Raw genomic sequence first — 19,089 nt, 5'->3', positions numbered from 1 at the left:
TTAACTGAGCCACCCAGATGCCCCAAAGAGGTAAGATTTAGTTATCTTAATATTGTTATTTGAAGCCCCTCATTTCTTGGTGTTACTTCATAAGCAACATTTTACTGAATACCTTTTGATGTGGTGGTGATGGGAATATGGTCTCTAGAGACTCATAAGATCAACCAAAAATTGCTCCCATGTGCCACTTGGGGTGGGAGCCCTGAGGTCACAGAAATGCAACATGGTCTTTATGCTTTAGGGTGTCTTGATGCACCAGTGTTGTGAAATATTTATTAATGTGACATTATAGTATACACAGAAACTCTGATCTTTTCCCTTGTAAACTGTAACAAGTAACTAAAACAGCTTTTTACCATTCATTGAATGGTCTCACCTCTTTGGGTTAGATGTGTAAGCATTCTTTGGCTGAGCCCAGTAGGTTCCCCAAATGTCACTTTGTGGGCAGAGGGCCAACTCCAGTCCCTTAGGAACAAGGTTGCCAGACTGGGCAAATAGAAAAGGGAGTGCCCGGCTAAAGTCGAATTTCAGGTAAACAACAGATCATTTTTTACTATGGGACACATTTACACTAAAATATACCTGAAATTAAAATTTACCTGGGCCTTCTGGAAATGATGCTCTTCTAAGGAGGCTGGCTGAGCTGAATGTAAGCAGTTCTAATTCAAGTGCCAAAGTCGAACAAACGCCTGCTTTCGGGGTGCTCTCTCCTCTAATGTACAATTATAGTCATTGTAAAATATGATGGAACAGTAAAAAATATGGAAAAGGGTTGCTCAAAGGTCATCTTTTTATTTAAATATTTTATGATGATACACATACAAATATAATCTCCCAAGGAACAAAGGTAAGACCTAATACAAATCACCGTTTCAGGTACAAAAAACCGTTTAGAAAATGTGATTATGCTGCATACAGGAGACAGGTTAGGTTTTCCAAGTCTGTCCGGGGAGGATGGTTAAGACCATCTTTGGTTTGTTTGGGGTACATAGGTCATATTTACATTCCACGCAGTAATGATATTCCTGTTGCATACGTGGCAAAATATAACTACTAAGTCTGCAATGAAAAAAAAAGCTGCAAATACTAAGTAGAGAGTAAAAAATTTAGATCATGGAAGATTGACCTTCATCTTGGCCACAGACTTACGATATTTAAAAATATTTGTCTTTTACCCATACACAGTCAGTAGGAGCAAAACATATCAATCTTTTGTATAACATAATTCAAGTCAAAAATATTTCTGACTATATATGGCTATATATATACTTTGAAACCTTAAATGCTCTATTTCTTCAAGGAGCAATGAAAACACAACCTACTTAAAGGCCAAAATACCCAAATAACTTTTCACAATGAAAGGCGAGGATAACGTACAAATTCAGGCTTTGTTCAATAGTTCAACTGAATATTTAATATTCATGAAGTAAGTCATGACTGGCCAGTCAGTGACCTTGAGACATAGAATAAAATCATAATTTCAAACTCATAATTACTGATACCATAGGGTTTTCCAGTATTTTTCTTATAATTGTATATAAAAGAGAATGGTTTCCAAAATTTGGTTTAATTCCACAAATATTTATTTGGCACTCATGTTATGTACTAAGGATATATAGCAATCAAACGGGCAGGTTCTTATCACAGTGGAGAATCCAGTCTCGTGGTTAATTTAGCTGTACAAGATTAGAAGATAATGTATCCTGAGTTTTAAAAAAATAGTGTATTATTACTATAAAAAGTAGAGCGATTTTATCTTTATGAATTTTGCCCTGGATCATTCAACTGAATTTGAAGTATTCATTATTTTCATGATTTTGGGGAGGCAAAGGGAAGCGATAATGCTATTTCTAAAGTCCTACTACACATATGCACAGAAATCTACGTGTGTTCTTTATCATGCCAACGTTCCATAATTCAGTCAGCCTAACAGATTAAAAGGCCCGGCTCCTAGTCTAGAAAGAAAACAAGCAAAACCAGTTGTCCAGGCTGTGCTCATATTTTTGGATAAACGTGTGGATAACCTGCCAGGTGCAGTAAAGCATGGAATAGAGAACGGCAGCGTGGACCGTGAATGCAAAGACTCCCAGTCAGTTTCAGGGATGGCTCTACTGGAGAGCTCATGCAGTGGACACTCTGTGTCAATGTGGCAAACTCTTAAAGCCAGATTTACTCTCTCTTTAACCTGCTTTCTGGCCATAACTGTCTGGACATAACTCATTAAAAGGCACTTAAGACACAGTCTCATCGTTATGCCCCCAGTGAGCCCTGGAGCATTTGTGAAGGACACACTTGGAGGCTGGGACAGCGAGGTCGGCTGTGTGTTAGTGACTGAGAAAAGTGTCAAGCCCCGTGTGTACGTGTCTTACGACTGGAGGCTCATCAAAAGAGAGGTCCGTTGGAAACATGAAGTCAGTCACTGCTAGCTAAACTCTGGGTCAGACTGCGGTCGACAGGAGTTGAGGAGTAGGAATGCTGCACGACGCTGTGCTTGGAGACTCTGGTGGAAGATGTGGTTACAGTAGAATTAGAATGACCAGACTCCTCTAAACTGAAATTTGGCAGAGGGCCAGGGCCTCTGGCTCCAGAAACCTCTGTCTTTCTGGCCATCACAGAGGTTTCAGCAGGAATCTGGTAACTGGATTGCAGTGTGGGGACAGCTGTTCGTACTCTTTCTGTCACTGTCACGTTCTGTCCTGCTGCCACACCAGGCACGGCCAGAGTGGGCTGCATGCCTGGGCTGGGGGCGAGGAAGCTCTCTCTCTCCCTCACCATCACATAATGTGCATCTGGCAGAGGCTGAGTGCCTTCCAGGGGACCAGGGATGCCCCCGTTAGGCTGTATTATTCTCTCGGTAACCATGACACTACCGTCATTAGCATAGTGCTGGTCTACCAAGGGAGGGGCTGGAGCATACACCCGCTCCGTCACGATGAGGGCCTGTGGCTGTCCAGGACCCAGGATCACGGTGCTTGGTGGCATCGTGGAGCCTGTGGCATAGGAAGTTTCTGTCACTACAACATTGCCAGAAGCCAATGGATCAGGGAGCAGTGTAGCTACCTTCTCACTCTGCCTAGAAGATACGGATCTTTCAGTGACTATTTCCTGAGTTACTTTCTCCGCATTTGCTTCATGCGAAGGTTTGGGAACTTGAAAGCTACTGCCCGAGGAGTAGGCATGCTCTGCGTGAATCCTAGTTTTCTCATCGAATGAATGTGAAGCTGCCTTCATACTTGATTCTCCCACAGGTTTTTGCCTCTGCTCAACTTTCCCATCCATGTCTACCTTTTGACCCAAGCAAACTTCGGCTAGTGTCCTGAATTTAAGGCCTAAATCATCTAGAAAGTGATCATCGAGCTCTCCTTCAATAAAACTGCAACAGCCGATGGAGCCGTGTAGAGATGCAGTGTCTTCCTGAGAATACACCAGAAGGCAATCTTTGGCTATGTGAATGTCATCTTCCTCAGTATAAGAAGCAGCTTTCTAAAATAGAAATAAAAACAGAGGCACAAATTAGTGACACAACTTCACTTAAGAATGAGACTATATTCCTGCCCCAAAAGCGCAACCTGAGTCTAATTACAAGAAAACATCAGAGAAACACAAATTGGGCATTCTACAACACAACTGGCCTGTATTCTTAAAAAAATATTCATGTTCTGAAAGGTAAGAAAGGCAGGACTTCTGGATGGGGTCTTGGACAGGAAAAACAATGGCTATAAATGGCATTATTATGATCATTGGTAAAATCAAAATATGGAATATGTCACTGTTATGTCTCAAAATTTGTTCATTGTACTGTGTAAGAAAATGTGCATGTGTGTGTGTCATGTGCATGTGTGTGTGAGAGAGAAAGAGTGAGGGGGGTGGAGGGAGGAAGGGAGGGAGAGAAAAGCAAATAGCAAATGTGGGAAAGGGTTAATAATTGGGTAATCTGGGTTAAGAATATACAGGAGTTCAAAATTTCTACTGTTCATGAAAATTTTCTGGAAAGTTTGAAATGATTTCTGAATTAAAAACTGTTCACATACATACACAACGAAGACTGACTTGAGCAGGGTTAGAGTGGAGAGGGGAAACTATCCAAATGAAACCAACAGGGCACCAGAACGGAGCTCGGCAGCGAGACAGAAGGGGGATGAGAAGTGGTTCTCCTTGACCCTGACCACATCACCACCACCCTGTCAAGCTAATGGGGTGGGCAGGTGATCTGAAAGAAGGGAGGGTGGAGGGAGACAGGAAGTGGGAAAGCACTCCTGTAATTTGCAACCACGCAGAGAGGGGACAGAAATAAACTGGTCTCCACAGAAGCCCATCTCCTTCCTTGTCTCAAGTGTCCTTCAGATGCTCAGCACTCTGATTCTGCCCACTCCTGTGTGGGGCACAGGGACCTTGTTCTCAAGAAAGGTATCCAGCCTTGCTTCTGCTTTTTCTTTTTTTTAAATTCAGAATTTTAAGTGTTTATTTATTCTGAGAGAGAGATTTAGAGAGTGAGCAGAGGAGGGGCAGAGAAAGAGGGGGAGAGAGAGAATCTTAAGCAGGCTCCAAATTGTCAGCACAGAGCCGGATGTGGGGCTTGAACTCACCAACCGTGAGATCATGACCTGAGCTGACATCAAGAGTCAGATGCTTACCGACTGACCCACCCAGGCGCCCCCCAAGCCCTGCTTCTAATTCCTAATTCCAGGCATGAGCTTTCTGACTGCATCCCATCATCTTTCTGGCAATTTTCCTCCTAATTTTTTTTTGTAAACTGCCTCAATAGTGAAGCTACATAGGCAAAATTTAAATGGACATAATAGACTGTGGTTTTTAGGTCACAGATTCCCTCTGCTCCTGGCGGGGTCAAGTCTGTCAAGTCTGCTCCTGCAGAGTTACTGAACTTTCTGACCCACTGACATCTGGCTTGGTCATGTGATTTGCTATGACCAATGAAATGTGAGCACAAAAAGGCAGCCGCTGTAGGATCCATCATTGCCTGGTTCTGTGTGACTCTTGCCTGTTTCCCAAGGATGGAGCTGCCCAGTGCCCTGGTACAATCTGCTCTCTCGGCATGCGGCTTGGAATGAAGACAACATGGAGAAGAGCAGAGCTGTGTCAACTGGCAAAGACACGAATGTGAGAAAAAAGCCTCTGCAAGAAGTCAGATTATGGGGTCGTTTGTTATCACTGAGTAACTGAGCTAACTCGTGTAATGGGCCACATCACTCTTTCCTCACTGCCTAGAAACATTTTCTTAAACGATGACAAAGTCCTATTTAGATCCAAGGCAATGATTACCCTAATAATACCACATTCACCTCTAAATGTCCCCTCCCCCACCTGGCATATATAAAAACCAACCCTTACCTCAGCGAAATAACTTCCTAAGAATTCCTCGCTCACTGCAACAGCAGCTGTTCGAGCTCCGGCCATGTCTCTGGAAGACCCCATGACTCTTGTGCTCCTTAAAGTTTCAGCACCCATGTTGGCTCCTGTTGTCCCTGTCACTTGGGCAACTGCAGCAGAAATGAAGTTTCTGTGTTCTTCCCACCTTCCATCCACCTCACACATCTCATGTTGCCCTTTGACGAAGGAAGCAGAGCTGCTTCCTTTCATGATGGTTTCTTTGGTTGTCATACCTCCTCCCACTCCACTGCCTGCTGCTACGCTCTCTCCATGATCTGCTGTCAGAAGCAGTGGCACCACCTGTGACAGCAAATACAGTTGGGAACTGAGAAGGATGGAGTACAGTTGGTAGGAGGATCTGAGCCAAGTGGGCCTATCAAGGGAATAAGCTATTTCCACAGAGGCAAATTAGGAAAAATATTTTGGCTTGAGTAACTTCTATTTGAGCCTTCTGAAGATCTCCACTCCACCTTCTTGTTTTGTTAGCTGATTATAACCCAAGGAGGAAAAAAAAATTATTTAAATATATTCTCAGCTCATTTACTCTATGGGCATCAACGGCATTTCAACTTTCCTCTAGAGTGTAATGTCTTCTTCTATGGTTATTAAACCTTTATTTATTTATTTATTTATTTATTTATTTATTTTCTAGCTGGAGATATACATGGCTGCTTCAAGGAAAATCTGTATTTCCAAGCCTCCATTGCTATTAGGAATAGTGACCTGACAAGTTCAGGTTAATATGATTTCAAGCAGAAATGGGGTATGCAACTTTTGGGAAATGTTTTTCAAGAGCAGTTTTCTGATCTGCTTGTTGGAATGTGGGGACAGCAGCTAGTGTCTGGAGCATGAAGGCCATATGGGAATGGAACTCATTCATGGAGGAACAACAAGAAAGGAGGCACCTGGGGCCAGTTGTACAGGAATCACCACATGGGACCTAGACTGCTCACATTTATATTTACGCCTCTGTTTTTCTGAGTTCTCTGGCACTTGATGCTAAATCATATCCTATTGAGCATGATGCTTATTGCAGATGGTGATGACAGACCCGGGGTGAAGTTGGGAGAGACAAGAGGAGAGGGGATTTGGCGACATTTTATAATTGTCACGGGGGTGGTGGGTTTACCTCTGCCAGCCCTATGTATCAAAGGGAATGGAAATGGAGAAGCACATCCTTCATTCCCTGTGTCATTACCCGACCTGACCCTGTTTCTAGATTTTCGGTAACATAGAACCTATCACAGTAGAGCAAAACCACTTCAACTCTGCCCTGGCAACAAGTGCAAAGTATGTTGTCATTTGAACCCTCTGTTTAACAAAGACGTGTGAATGAAATCCATAATGGCCACTTTACTCTCTCATGACTTAAAATGTTAGAAACACCTCCCAAGGGCCCTTTAAAATCAGAAAAGAAGACATGTTCCATTGACATCTGATGATCTGACCTTGTCTTCGGGTGGCGCCCCTTCGTTATTCCAAGGATGCAGCATCTCTATAGTGCCCGGAATGGGGGTGAAGCCTTTGGCACCCTCTCCACAATGGCACATCAGCAGTAAAAGCGGTACAACTGGACAGAAACAAAATGCATCAGGACCAGGTTAGTCCCCAGATATTTCTAAACGTATCTTCAAATTTTGGAATTTGCATATCGCTTCTTAGAGTTCAGTCTTCACTTATGCACAGCCTTATTTTTGCATTTTTCTTTTCTTCACGCTGATCCAAAGTCCCCAAGACAAGCTTGTACCAAAGCCTAACAAGCAGGATGAGGAAGTATTGTAAATTCAGAGTCCTCATTCCTCACAAGCAGCCTGTGTATTGTTGCTGGGTGGCATACCAAGTCTGGATTTGATAGCATATGAATCATCAAAACTAATTTAAAGATTTAAATCTCTTGTTGTTCTTTTAAACCGATTTTTTTTAATATGAGAAAATTCACTATCCCCCCAAAACAGATTTGTTAAAAAGATCAAAAGCTCCCAGGGTAGGAAAATTTTAATATGTTCAAATATTCTAGAACACTGGAACTTCTATAATACTTCACCACTTTATCCTGGGGTAGAATTCAGCAGAAGGCATGACTCACTGAGGTTCAAATTAACATTTGAATTACCTGAGTATTATTTTCTAAAATGACTCTACATTAAAAACCCTTAAAATATATATAACATTTCATTTAGAATTCAGTAAAATTTCAGAGCTCCCTTCTTAAATTCTATTCCGCTTCAGGGAGGAAGTGAAAGCCAATGTTGTCTTCTTGATCGATGTAGTAAAGAATTAACTACACCTGTAAGCAGTCCATCTCAAATTAGGTTTTATTGCCATTTCCATCTGGCAGCTTCCAAAGATGAACTGACTACTTCCTAGATTCCTTTTTGTGTTAAATAGTTGACAGCTCAGTAAATATAGCCACTGTGAGTAAAAAAATTGAAATTAGCCAGTGGCAAGCAACTCAATCATTTCAACAAATTTAACAAATGCTTATCAAGGGTCTATCATGCGCCGAGTACCACATTTGGTCCCGGGGAGTCTGAGATGAGAAGGCAATGCAAGGGGTCTCTGGGTAAAAAATGTAGTCCCAGCTCCAGTACCCACCTGCAGACTGGTGAGCTGAGACAAGTCACTTCTCGGTGACTATGTCTGTATTTTTACTCATAAAACAGAGACGATGGCATAAAAGCACACCGTAAACTGGCGAGTGCTGTGCATTTAATTGCACACCTACTACTGGCTTTGACAAGCTCCTCCCTCATCACTGAAATCGCTGAGGCTGCCTCGGAGGTGGTCCTCTGCCCTTGTTCAGTGGCCAAGTGGAGTGGTATTCCACACGACCCCAGGCTGCAGTACTTTGTTATTTCGTGAAAGGAAACCTGAGGTCTTTGGAGGTCATGCAGGGAAGGCAGGACTGGTTGTCATTGCAGGGAAGCACGGAAGTGCTCAGAGCGTCTGGCTACTGTTGGCGCAGGTGAAGGGGCAAGCAAAGCAGAGGGTATAAGGAGGTTGAGCCCTGACAAGTTGAATGTGCAAAGCAAGAACTGGTGGGAATAAGACGGATTTGTAAAATAACCTTTGTATCCATAATCCAAATTCACACAAGAGAGCTTGAGAGCCTACGATGTGCAAGGCACATCTGAAGAGGGCTAGAATAACCTTTGGTGAATTTATCAATGATCATTTATTGTTCCCCTAATCACCCTCACAAGTGTTCTAGTGTGGTTAAAGAATACATGTAAAGAAATCAATGACCACTATGGTAAAAGAACACTGGGAGTGCATCGAAATTACTAGACGAACTAAAGAGTGGCTTTCAAAATACTTACGTAGCAACAGCAGAAGGGCAAAAATTATTAGCGCGATTGCTGCGGGTCCCAGGCCCACATAGGAGTCACGCAGAGCTTCCACACAATTGCTGCCGTCCAGACACTTACAAACTGTCAGTTTAAGGACCTGCTTTTCAGGGCAGACGAAGCCCTGACTATCAGAAATCAGGAACTGAATTTCACTTCTCCCGATCTTTTGCTCCTTTTGTTGCAGTAACACACTGGTACCTACAAGGGTAGGAGGCAAAAGGAAAGGAAAATGAGTGATTACCAAGGAAGGGGTGAGATTAAATCACAGAAACATTCTTTAACTGCTAATAATATTTAGCTCCAGTTAGAAGCTTTATTCTTGCTTAGCCTTTTTTTAAAAATTATTTTAAAAAATTTTAAGTTTATTTGTTTTGAGACAGAGAAAGCGCGAGTTGGGGAGGGTCGGGGGGGGGGGGGAGAGAGAGAATTCCAAGCAGGCTCCACACTATCAGTGTGGAGCCCAATGCCGGCTCGAACCCACGAACCATGAGATCATTACCTGAGCCGAGACTGGACATTTAACTGAGCCGCCCAGGTGCCCCATTGCTTAACTTTTCTATTGAATTCACACTGTTAAAATTAGTTAAAATTTGAATTGAATTTACACTTGTTAAAATTAGTCCAGATATTTCCAAGAGGAAGGTTAATAACAAAGGATTAGATGTGAATACATCTTCCTTTTATTACTTTAAACAATTGTGTGTGATGTCTACCAAATGCTAGGAACTGTTCTATGTACTTGGAATACAATAACAAACAAGTTAAAAGTTAAATGACATTTCCATTAAATGACCTTTATTTTACCATTTCTTAAAAAAACCTTATCAAGGCAATTATCAAACAGACAATAATAGAAGAGGGTAGTTAACCCTCATGGTACCCATCCCCAGCTTTAATAATTTTCAGCAATGGGCTAATCTCGTTTCATGTAGTTCCTTCCTTTTTATTCCTGACACTGTTATCACTATATATCCAAAATTTTGAAAAGTTTCAAATCTACAGAACAGTTCTAAGAATATTACAATAAATATCTATATACTCTTCATGACTTGTTTACATTCTATAACAATAGTTGGTCCATACACATTTTTCTGAGCTACTTGAAAGTAGGTTGCAGATATTATGATACATACCAGCATATACGTTCTAAGACCAAGGGACATTAGTGCTCTCAAAAAATTTGGTATTGATATAACCCACAGTCAAACATTTCAATTGTAATAATGCCCTTTATAGTTCTCTTTCTTTGTTTTTTTCCCCCCCTTGATCCTAGATTCAATAAAAAATTATGAACTGCTTTTAGTTATCACGCTAATCTCTATGAATAATCTAGATCAGTTCCACCTTTTTTTTTTTTTTTTGACCTTCAAGACCCAGACATTTTTGAAGATGACTTATTTGAAAGGATGTTCCTCAGTTTGAATTTATTCGATTATTTCCTTATGACTGGATTCATTTTTCTCAAGAACATGACACAAAAAGTGCTGTATGAATGACCTTCTGTCATTTTTTAAAATGTGACTGATGATTATTTTCAAACTTTTCTTTCATATGAATAAAAATAATGACCAGTGTTCACATGAGTAAAAATAATGATCAGTTAGAAGAGCTCAAAAATTGTCCTGACATCTTCATAACACTTACTTAAAAAGAATATACTTGCAAGACATGTAAACCTGATTGAATACAAAGCTAAAAATGAAATGTTTAGGTTTTGTTTTGTTTTATTTTAATTATTTATTTTTGGAAATAAGAAATAGCTTCTCTTCATTTTGAGGTTAAATTTCATGGGATCTGATCTGCATAGCTAGAATATACTTATTAAATTATCCTCAAAGCTTTGGAGAAGTGAGAAAAGCATCTAATCGTTTAAAGGAACTTGAACTCAAGAAAAAAAAAAATCCATGAAGACTTGGCCTGGAAGAATATAATTAAATTTGTGATTGGCTTTGAGGGGGCAAGTTGAGACGGGAGGAAAGTCACAAAGAGGACTTCTATTTTATCCATCATTATAAAAAAAGAGGTCTTATTCAAATATGAGAAACTGTTAATATTCCTTTCATTCTAAGTGGTAGGTACAAAGATGTGCCACATCGGTCTCTGGAATTTTCTGTACTTTAAAAATTTCCCAAATAAATAAAAATAGATAGGTACTGTTTATTATCATGACAGCTTGCCAATCATCTTATTTTGTAATCAAGGGGAAGAAAGCTTAGTTTATAGAATCCTCTCTCTCTAAACCATCTAGATATATAAAGTGTAAATCTCAGTGACTTCCTCTTATAACATTCCAACATGTATATCCTTAAGAATTTCATGTTCCTAAGACTACAAAAAATTCAAGAACCCATCAAATTCAAACATCTTGATATTTAGATAGAAAATTCATTTTTGTACCCAGAAAGACTCCAGAGGCAGATCACTTGGGTTCAAATCCTAGTTCCAGCTCTTAACTGTGACCTTGAGAATGTTAATAAAACTCTCTGCCCTTGTTTCTTCATCTGTGAAGAAACTTCATCTGTTCCAAACTACTAGGGTGGTTAACATTTGTTGAGTGTTTAGGACGGTGACTGGCATCTCCCAAACATCACGTGTTTCTTAAATAAAATAAATAAGACTTGGAAACCCAGCAAGTTCAATGTGAAACACATTTACACATCTTAGTCAAAGAAAGGCCAGCTCCAATCAAGCATTCAGCATAGGTGGGAGTCCCAGACTTTTGTGGGTACAGAATTAGACACTGTGAATAAGAAGACCAACCACTTGTTGGAGTTTGAAGCCTGTGATTTAATTACCATAAGAGGAATCATCTGGATGTCTGCCACCTTGGGCTCATGCTAGCTGCACTTGATCTTAAGAAGCATCAACTAATTAGGATGGTGACTGACTAAAAAAGTACTTCATCCTTAGAGGGGAGGCAAATTTAGTTAACCGAGGGCATAACTATCTTTTGCCAGTGAATATATAAACCCCAAGAAGATTTAGAATTACGTATAGAATATTTATGCAATTTGAAGACATAGTTTTAATATTTGTGTATGATACGGAAATTATTTGTGTTTGTTACTGTGTTGTTATGTTGTTTGGAAAATTAGCCCTATTAATGCAACAGCTTTGTTAACTCCAATTTAAATGTGTGAATATGTTACAGTCATCGCTTTGTACCTGTAGGTTGAAATATCACTCGTTTGTTCTGTATTGAAACACTGAAGAGGATTTCTGGTTTAGGGTATTTATAAGTCAAATGTATTGGAACTTTAGAGTATATAGATCACATGAAGTAGATAATGCATTTTATTTGTTAATTCAGATCACTGAAATACATAGGAAAAAAATGAAATATACTTAATTTATAAATGTAGTCTGAGATGTTGAAGGTGTTTACTCTGTAAATTGGACCAAACATTATTCAAAGCCTCTTAAAACGATTGTAAAAATTTGTTAGATTTAAAATAACAATACACCTGTAAAGTAAGAAAAGCTTGGGTACTATATTTGACACTTTTCTAAAATGACCACTAATTGTTTAAAACAAAATAGTCTTGTAGATAGTTTTTGGCATTCAAAACCACCCTGAAAAACACCCAAAAGCTCATGTCAACAAGGGGGTATGTCCAAGATATGGATATATGCACATGGCCATCTGGAATGGGGTGAGGGTCAGACAGACCCTTCTTTATCTTGTGTCCATCACTTACCAGCTTAATTCTAGTTAGGCCAAGATTCCTCAGCTGTAATCAGGGAATAACGTTATAGATTAAAGGACTGAATGAGATAATGCATATGACAGGCCAGCAGAGTGCCTCGTGCATGTAAGTGATCCATAAATATTCTTTTAATGGAATTGTTATCATAGCTTAAGATTTTAGAAGACATCTACTCTGATTGCTGTGCCTAGACAGACGACGTACTCCTTAGCTTACGAGACAAAACAAGTACTTCAAGAGCAGTTTAGGGAATACCTAGCGATCTTTAAGACATCAAGTTATTTTTCGTCTCTCCCTCTTCTATTACTCCAAATCAAGTATTAACTATAGGCTGATGAAAGACACTATACCTGAGCTTCTGAACCTCATTTTATAAACTTCTTTAAAAAACTGTATTGGAGGGGCGCCTGGGTGGCTCAGTCGGCTGAGCCTCCAACTTTGGCTCAGGTCATGGTCTCATGGTCTGTGAGTTCGAGCCCCACGTCGGGCTCTGTACTGACAGCTCAGAACCTGGAGCCTGCTTCGGATTCGGATTCTGTGTCTCCCTCTCTCTCTGACTCTCCCCTGTTCATGCTCTGTCTCTCTCTGTCTCAAAAATAAATAAACATTAAAAAAAATTTAAAAAAATTGTATTGGAAATATAATTTATGAAAAAAGAAAGCACAGTCTATATTTTAAAGATTTCAGAATTCTATCCTGTTTAATATTTAAATATGTAGTCTAGTGATTTTGCTTACTTTCTTGGTGCACTATTTGCCATTTTTCTGCCATCCCAGCTGGGTTGTCGATGATGGAGAAACTGAAAGGCTCACTGTTCTGGTGCCCATCCAGGTCCTCTGCAGTCACATTCACATACTGCACGTCCTCACAGATACTCTGCACTGGGTCAACCAGAGTGGGGCAATTGTCATTGATGTCTCCCACTGTGATAACAATGGTGCCAGTGATAGTTTTTCTTGGATAACCTGAAAAATAATAAAGAAGAAATATGGATATGCTGCCTATATTGTTGACAATGGATATAGTTTGAATTATCTTTCCGATTTGGTGAGAAGAAGGTACTAACAAATTACAGCACTTTCTATCCTAGATATGTTTTCATACTCAAATCAAGTCATGTTTTTTAATCCACTAAATAAGTAGAAATGTGAAGGTTTGTCCATTAGAGAGATCTGGTTTTCCTACAAGAACTAAATGAAGGTCTCTGATGTTAAAAAATATTATCTAAGTATCTATAACCAAGAAAAAAAATATTTAATAACTTACTTTCTGATATTGCCAAAATCTTTGCAGTGTATGTACCATTTTGGACATATCTGGATTCAAAATCAGGAATTTTTACAAGTTTAATTTCAGATGTAACAGAATCCACAGAGATCCAGTTGTCTATGTCTTCCAATTTGGCATATCTGTTATAACACAAACATAAAATTAATTTTCACTTCTGTATAAACATAATCTCTAACATCTACAACTCTTTCGAGTTTAATTTTTGGTTCATTATCTATGTTCTTGTTACAGGCATTAGTCTGAAATGCTTTGAACTGTTTGAAACTGTCCTAAAAGTCCCCTCTCTTTACTCTTTTAAATGTTCTTTTTTTTGTTTGTTTGTTTGTTTTGAGAGAGAGAGAGAGAGAGAGAGAGAGAGAGAGAGAGAGAGAGAGAGAGAATGAGCAGATAAGGGGCAGAGAGAGAGGGAGACACAGAATCCGAAGCTGGCTCCAGGCTCTGAGCTGGCTCCAGGCACAGAGCCCGATGTGGGGCTAGAACTTGTGAACTGTGATGTGAGATCCATGACTTGAGCCAAAGTTGGATGCTTAACTGACTCAACAACCCAGGCGCCCCCACCTCTCTTTACTCTTTACTGTGTATCACATTTATCTGGAACCTTCTGTATTTCTGTAACATACCCAAGACATATATGCAAGGGCGACCAATTCTTGCCTACAAACCCAGGAAGTTTGAAAGTTGTTTTGTAGTCTATCCTATAGCTTTTTTGGGGGGTAAACCTTTGGAGAATGACTTAGTCACCCAACAAGAACTGGTGGAGAAAATTTATTTGCTACTTTCTTACCTCTAAACTCTTTCAGGATGTAAGATTTAGACAGAATAAGACAGTAAGTTTCTTTCTTTGTTGCTTTTTAGCTTTCTCTAGCCAGAATTATTTTTGAGGTGAAGGACCCAGCCAGCCTCTGCCTCACACTCAGTTGGTGGAGGGAAGGTGGTCTGGGGTCGGGGGATATATCTCCCTGCTTCTCAGTTGCAGGTACAATTCTGGGAAATTCAATCTCCAGACCTTTGGGGAATTATAATGCTGGGAGGGAAGGAATGAAGTGTTCAAATTTCATTTTTGAAGACAGGAATTTAAAATAATTTAAAATAATGAAATATATTCATAACTATCTCTTACCTTACGTGGGCTACTTGTCCAGTGTCTTCGTCAAAAGCTTGAAATTTTCCAATTATTTGACTTAGGCTTGATTTATCCATGCTCTCACTAACATGAATGGAGATTGTGTTACTTTTAAAATGAATGCCTTCTTTCACATTTTTCACCTTTACTTTGATGGGAATGGATGTAGGCTTATATTGATTCTTAACTGACTTGTGAAAAGCTGCTTTATTAGTGACAATAATGCTGAAATCAAGACTCTTCGTTTCTTCATAATCTAATTCCTGGGAAGGCAACATCAAAGGGAATTCTTTTAAAAAAGAAAACAACTAGAACCTACATAAAACACACACACATACACACGCGTAGTTTTAATGTTAGATGTAACAACTTAACATATGGGGAAATGCAGCAGCACTCAGTATTCTAACTCATATTGATACCAAGCAATTAAAACCTCTGTCATTTTGGAAATTCACAGATGTTAAAGATTATTAGGGAGCATCCCCAATTCATTAAAAAAATTTTTTTTAACGTTTATTCATTTTTGAGAGACAGAGAGAGACAAAGCATGAGCGGGGAAGGGGCAGAGAGAGGGAGACACAGAATCTGAAACAGGCTCCAGGTTCTGAGCTGTCAGCACAGAGCCCGACGCGGGGCTCAAACTCACAAACTGCGAGATCCTGACCTGAGCCGAAGTTGGATGCCTAACTGACTGAGCCACCCAGGCGCCCCAGCCAATTTATTTTTTTAAAGTCCAAATTATTTATTTAAAAAATTTTTTTTAAAATATTTATTCATTTTTGAGGGGGGCGGGCAGACAGAGAGTGGGACAGAGGATCTGAAATGGGCTCTCGCTGACAGCAGTGAGCCTGATGTGGTGCTCGAACTCATGAACCATGAGATCATGACCTGCACGGAAGTTGGACACTCAACTGACTGAGCCACCCAGGCGCCCCTAAATTCCAAATTATTTAAAATACACACACACACATTTAACAATCTGAAGTCATTTTTTTACTGAAAGAAAGTTAATGGATGTTCAATATAATACTCCTTAAAATGTGTTCTATGGGTTTGTTTTGGTGAAAAGGGCCATATGCCTAATTGTAGCACTGCCAGCTGTCCCCCCAGTATAGAGACTTTCACTTCACATTAGCAGACAAAGAGCTGAGACTTCTGATTTAATTTTGCTAAACCCAAGGGTTTTCAAATTTATTTAAACAAACAACCTATCCACCCCTACCTTTTTAGCATAATGTCTATTACTACTTGGTTTGCTATTAATGCCATAAAAGATTAACCTTCCTCCAAATATTGTTCTTTGTGAATTGTGGAAATTATAAAGCACATTTGATAAAGTCAGTTTTTCACTGAATACATATATTTATGTTCCAATTTGCCCATTTTCTTTTTATAAACATTTGTATAGTATTCTGCTATTTAGATATACCTAATTTATGTAGCCATTTGATTACTAGGCATTTGGACTATATATAATTTTTAATATAATTAATACTGCTCTGAACATTTTTACACAAATTATTTTTCCTCTGTTGAGTTACATCCCATTACTAAAAGAAATGCCTAGTCATAGTTAATATAGGTCCTGTTGACTTTTATTTCTAGTGATCCTGACCATTCAGATGCATGGGCCATTTTTGCTTATTTCTTCAATGTAACATTAAATGTGTTACCTGTGGTTATAGCAAGTTCTGCAAAACTGCTCCCTTTATTTTTCAATGATTTATTAAGAAATCTGTTTTCCTTTCGGTAGGATTCTGGATGGATAACAACTTTTGGCCTCTTTTTAAAATGGGCCACTGTGGTGTTGAGACAAGGACTCAACAAAAATGAGTAGAAAAAATATACTCTTTGTGATTGTAGAATCCTTGTGAAAATTATTTTCTTTTTAAGTTGTTCTTGGACTTGACAGGCTTGTTTTGATGGCCTGATGTATGCTGGATGATAAATAAAATATTCCAGCCAGGGCCCCCTGGGTGACTCGGTTGAGTGGCCAACTCTTAATTTCTGCTCAGGTAGTGATCTCAAAGTTGTGGGATGGAGCCCTGAGTCGGGCTTCCTGCTGAACATGGAGGCTTCTTAAAATGATCTCTCTTGGGGTGCCTGGTGGTTCAGATCACTGAGTGTCAGACTCTTGATTTCAGCTCAGGTCATGATCTCGCAGTTCATGGGATTGACCCCCAAATCAGGCTCTGTGTTGACAGTGTGGAGCCTGCTTGGGATTCTCTCTCTGCCTGTCTCTCTCTCTCAAATAAGTAAACATTAAAAAAAAGATTCTATCTCTCTCCCTCTGCCTCTCTCCCTTGCTCGCATGCGCGCACTCTCTCTCTCTGTCTCTCTAAAAATAAGATAAAATAAAATAAAATAAAAATATTCCAGCCAGATGTCATTAGTATTCAAAAGCCATGGAAGGCCACAGCAATGTTAAAAAAAAATGAGGTAGGTACTAGGGCCATAAAAACTGTTTCATGGTGGTTGTTATAAATAGCCATAATACTCCACAGAGAATGAAAAACAATTTCAGCGTTGTGAACAATGAATGAGGGCAAATACCTCTGTTTTTAAAACTGTCAACATATTTTACTATTTCTACTTTTGCTATTTTTAATAGCATTAAAGATTTTAAATATATTTGTTAATTTGCTAAAAGAGCTGTGGCTTTTTCTCATGTGATGATACATGATCTATATTTCCACAGTTTAAAGTACCTGTTGTCCTTTTGACAGCTTTACTGAGGTATAATTTACAAAGAATAAAATTCACCCATTGGAAGTGTACAACATGATTTTTAGCAAACCTGTATAGTTTTCCAAATGTCACTACCATCCAGTGTTAGAACACTTCCATCACCCCAAAAAGTTCCTTTTTGCCTGTTTGTAGTCAATCATCACTTGTATCTCTAGCCCTGAGCAACCACTGATCTTTCTATATCCATTGTTTTGCTTTTCTAGAAATTTCACATAGATAAAATCATACAATATGTAGTATTTTGTGTCTGGTTTCTTTTTTTTTTAATTTTTAAAAATTAAATTTTTTTTTTTCAAGAGAGAGAGCACGAGCTGGGGAGAGGGGCAGAGAATCTTTTGTTTTGTTTTGAGAGAGAGAGGGCACAAGTGAGCGAGGGGCAGAGAGACAGAGAATCCCACGAGGGGCAAAGAGAGAGAGAGAGACAGAGAGAGAGATTGAGAAGTGGGGCTCAAGCTCACCTGATGTGGGACTCGAACTGACGAACTGTGAGATCATGACCTGAGCTGAAGTCGGACGCTCAACTGACTGAGCCACCCCAGTTCCCCTAGGGAGAGAGAATCTTAAGCAGGCTCCACACTCAGCATGGAGCTCAATGCAGGGACCCAACTCCACGACCTTGGGATCATGACCTGAGCTGAAATCAAGAGTCGAGGCTCAACCGAGTGAGCCACCCAGGCACCCTTGTGTCTGGCTTCATACACAAAGTATAACGATTTTGAGATTCATCCATGTTGTAGCATGTGTGAGTACTCCATTCCTTTTTCTTAACCAATGGTATTCCATTATATGGATATACTACATTTTATCTGCTCGCCAGCTGATGGGAATTTTTATTGTTACCAGCTTTTATTATGAATAAAAGCTGCTTGTAAGATTTGCATAGAAGTTTTGGTACGGATAGATTTCTTTCTTTCTGGACATACAAATGTTTTATTAGTCTCAAGTGTGCAGCATGGACGATTCTATGCATTATGCAATGTTCCCCATGATAAATGTAGTTACCACCTAACATCATACAAGGTATTACAATATATGCTTTTGTTTTTCCTGGGTGGATGCCTTGGACTTAATTTTTGCGTCACTGAGTAACTACTCTGTGTTTAACCTTTAACGGCCAAACTAGCTGTAGCACTTCGTTTTCCACCAGTCCGGATTCTGTATATTATTGCTGACGGTTGGTGTTGTCAGTCTTTTTGATTCTAGGAGGTGCATGGTGGCATCTCTGGTAGTTTTAATTTGCATCTTCCCTAATGACTAATGATGTTGAGTAATCCTTTCTGTGAATGTTTGCTGTTTGTATATCTTCTTTGTCTAACTTCCTTTGATGGAATCTGATTATTGCTCTCAAAATTTGGAAGCAATTCTTCTACAATTGAGACAGTAATTTATAATTTTCTCAATCTGCTGTTGTCACATTGATACTAATTTTACTAACATGTACTGATTATGTCCACTCGCCATTGACGATGGACTGAACGTA

At 39.5% G+C, this 19,089-nt stretch overlaps 1 protein-coding gene across 1 annotated transcript in view; it reads right to left on the bottom strand.

Annotated features, from left to right (window-relative positions):
* Window positions 1–772: 772 nt before the first annotated feature.
* Window positions 773–19,089, bottom strand: part of DSG2 (desmoglein 2) — a 50,307-nt gene continuing 31,990 nt past the window's right edge. The window contains 7 exon segments of the mRNA XM_019465471.2: window positions 773–3,483; window positions 5,350–5,688; window positions 6,837–6,958; window positions 8,709–8,936; window positions 13,183–13,410; window positions 13,712–13,854; window positions 14,856–15,121. Of these exon segments, the coding sequence (XP_019321016.2) occupies window positions 2,413–3,483; window positions 5,350–5,688; window positions 6,837–6,958; window positions 8,709–8,936; window positions 13,183–13,410; window positions 13,712–13,854; window positions 14,856–15,121 (2,397 nt within the window). The 3' untranslated portion in view covers window positions 773–2,412.

This window comes from Panthera pardus, unplaced genomic scaffold (genome assembly GCF_024362965.1).
Source record: "Panthera pardus isolate Hobbes unplaced genomic scaffold, ASM2436296v1 HiC_scaffold_15, whole genome shotgun sequence".
In the NCBI taxonomy this organism is placed as follows: Eukaryota; Metazoa; Chordata; class Mammalia; order Carnivora; family Felidae; genus Panthera; species Panthera pardus.
The sequence above is the reverse complement of the archived record's forward strand: the minus strand, read 5'-3'. Positions and strand labels throughout refer to the sequence as shown.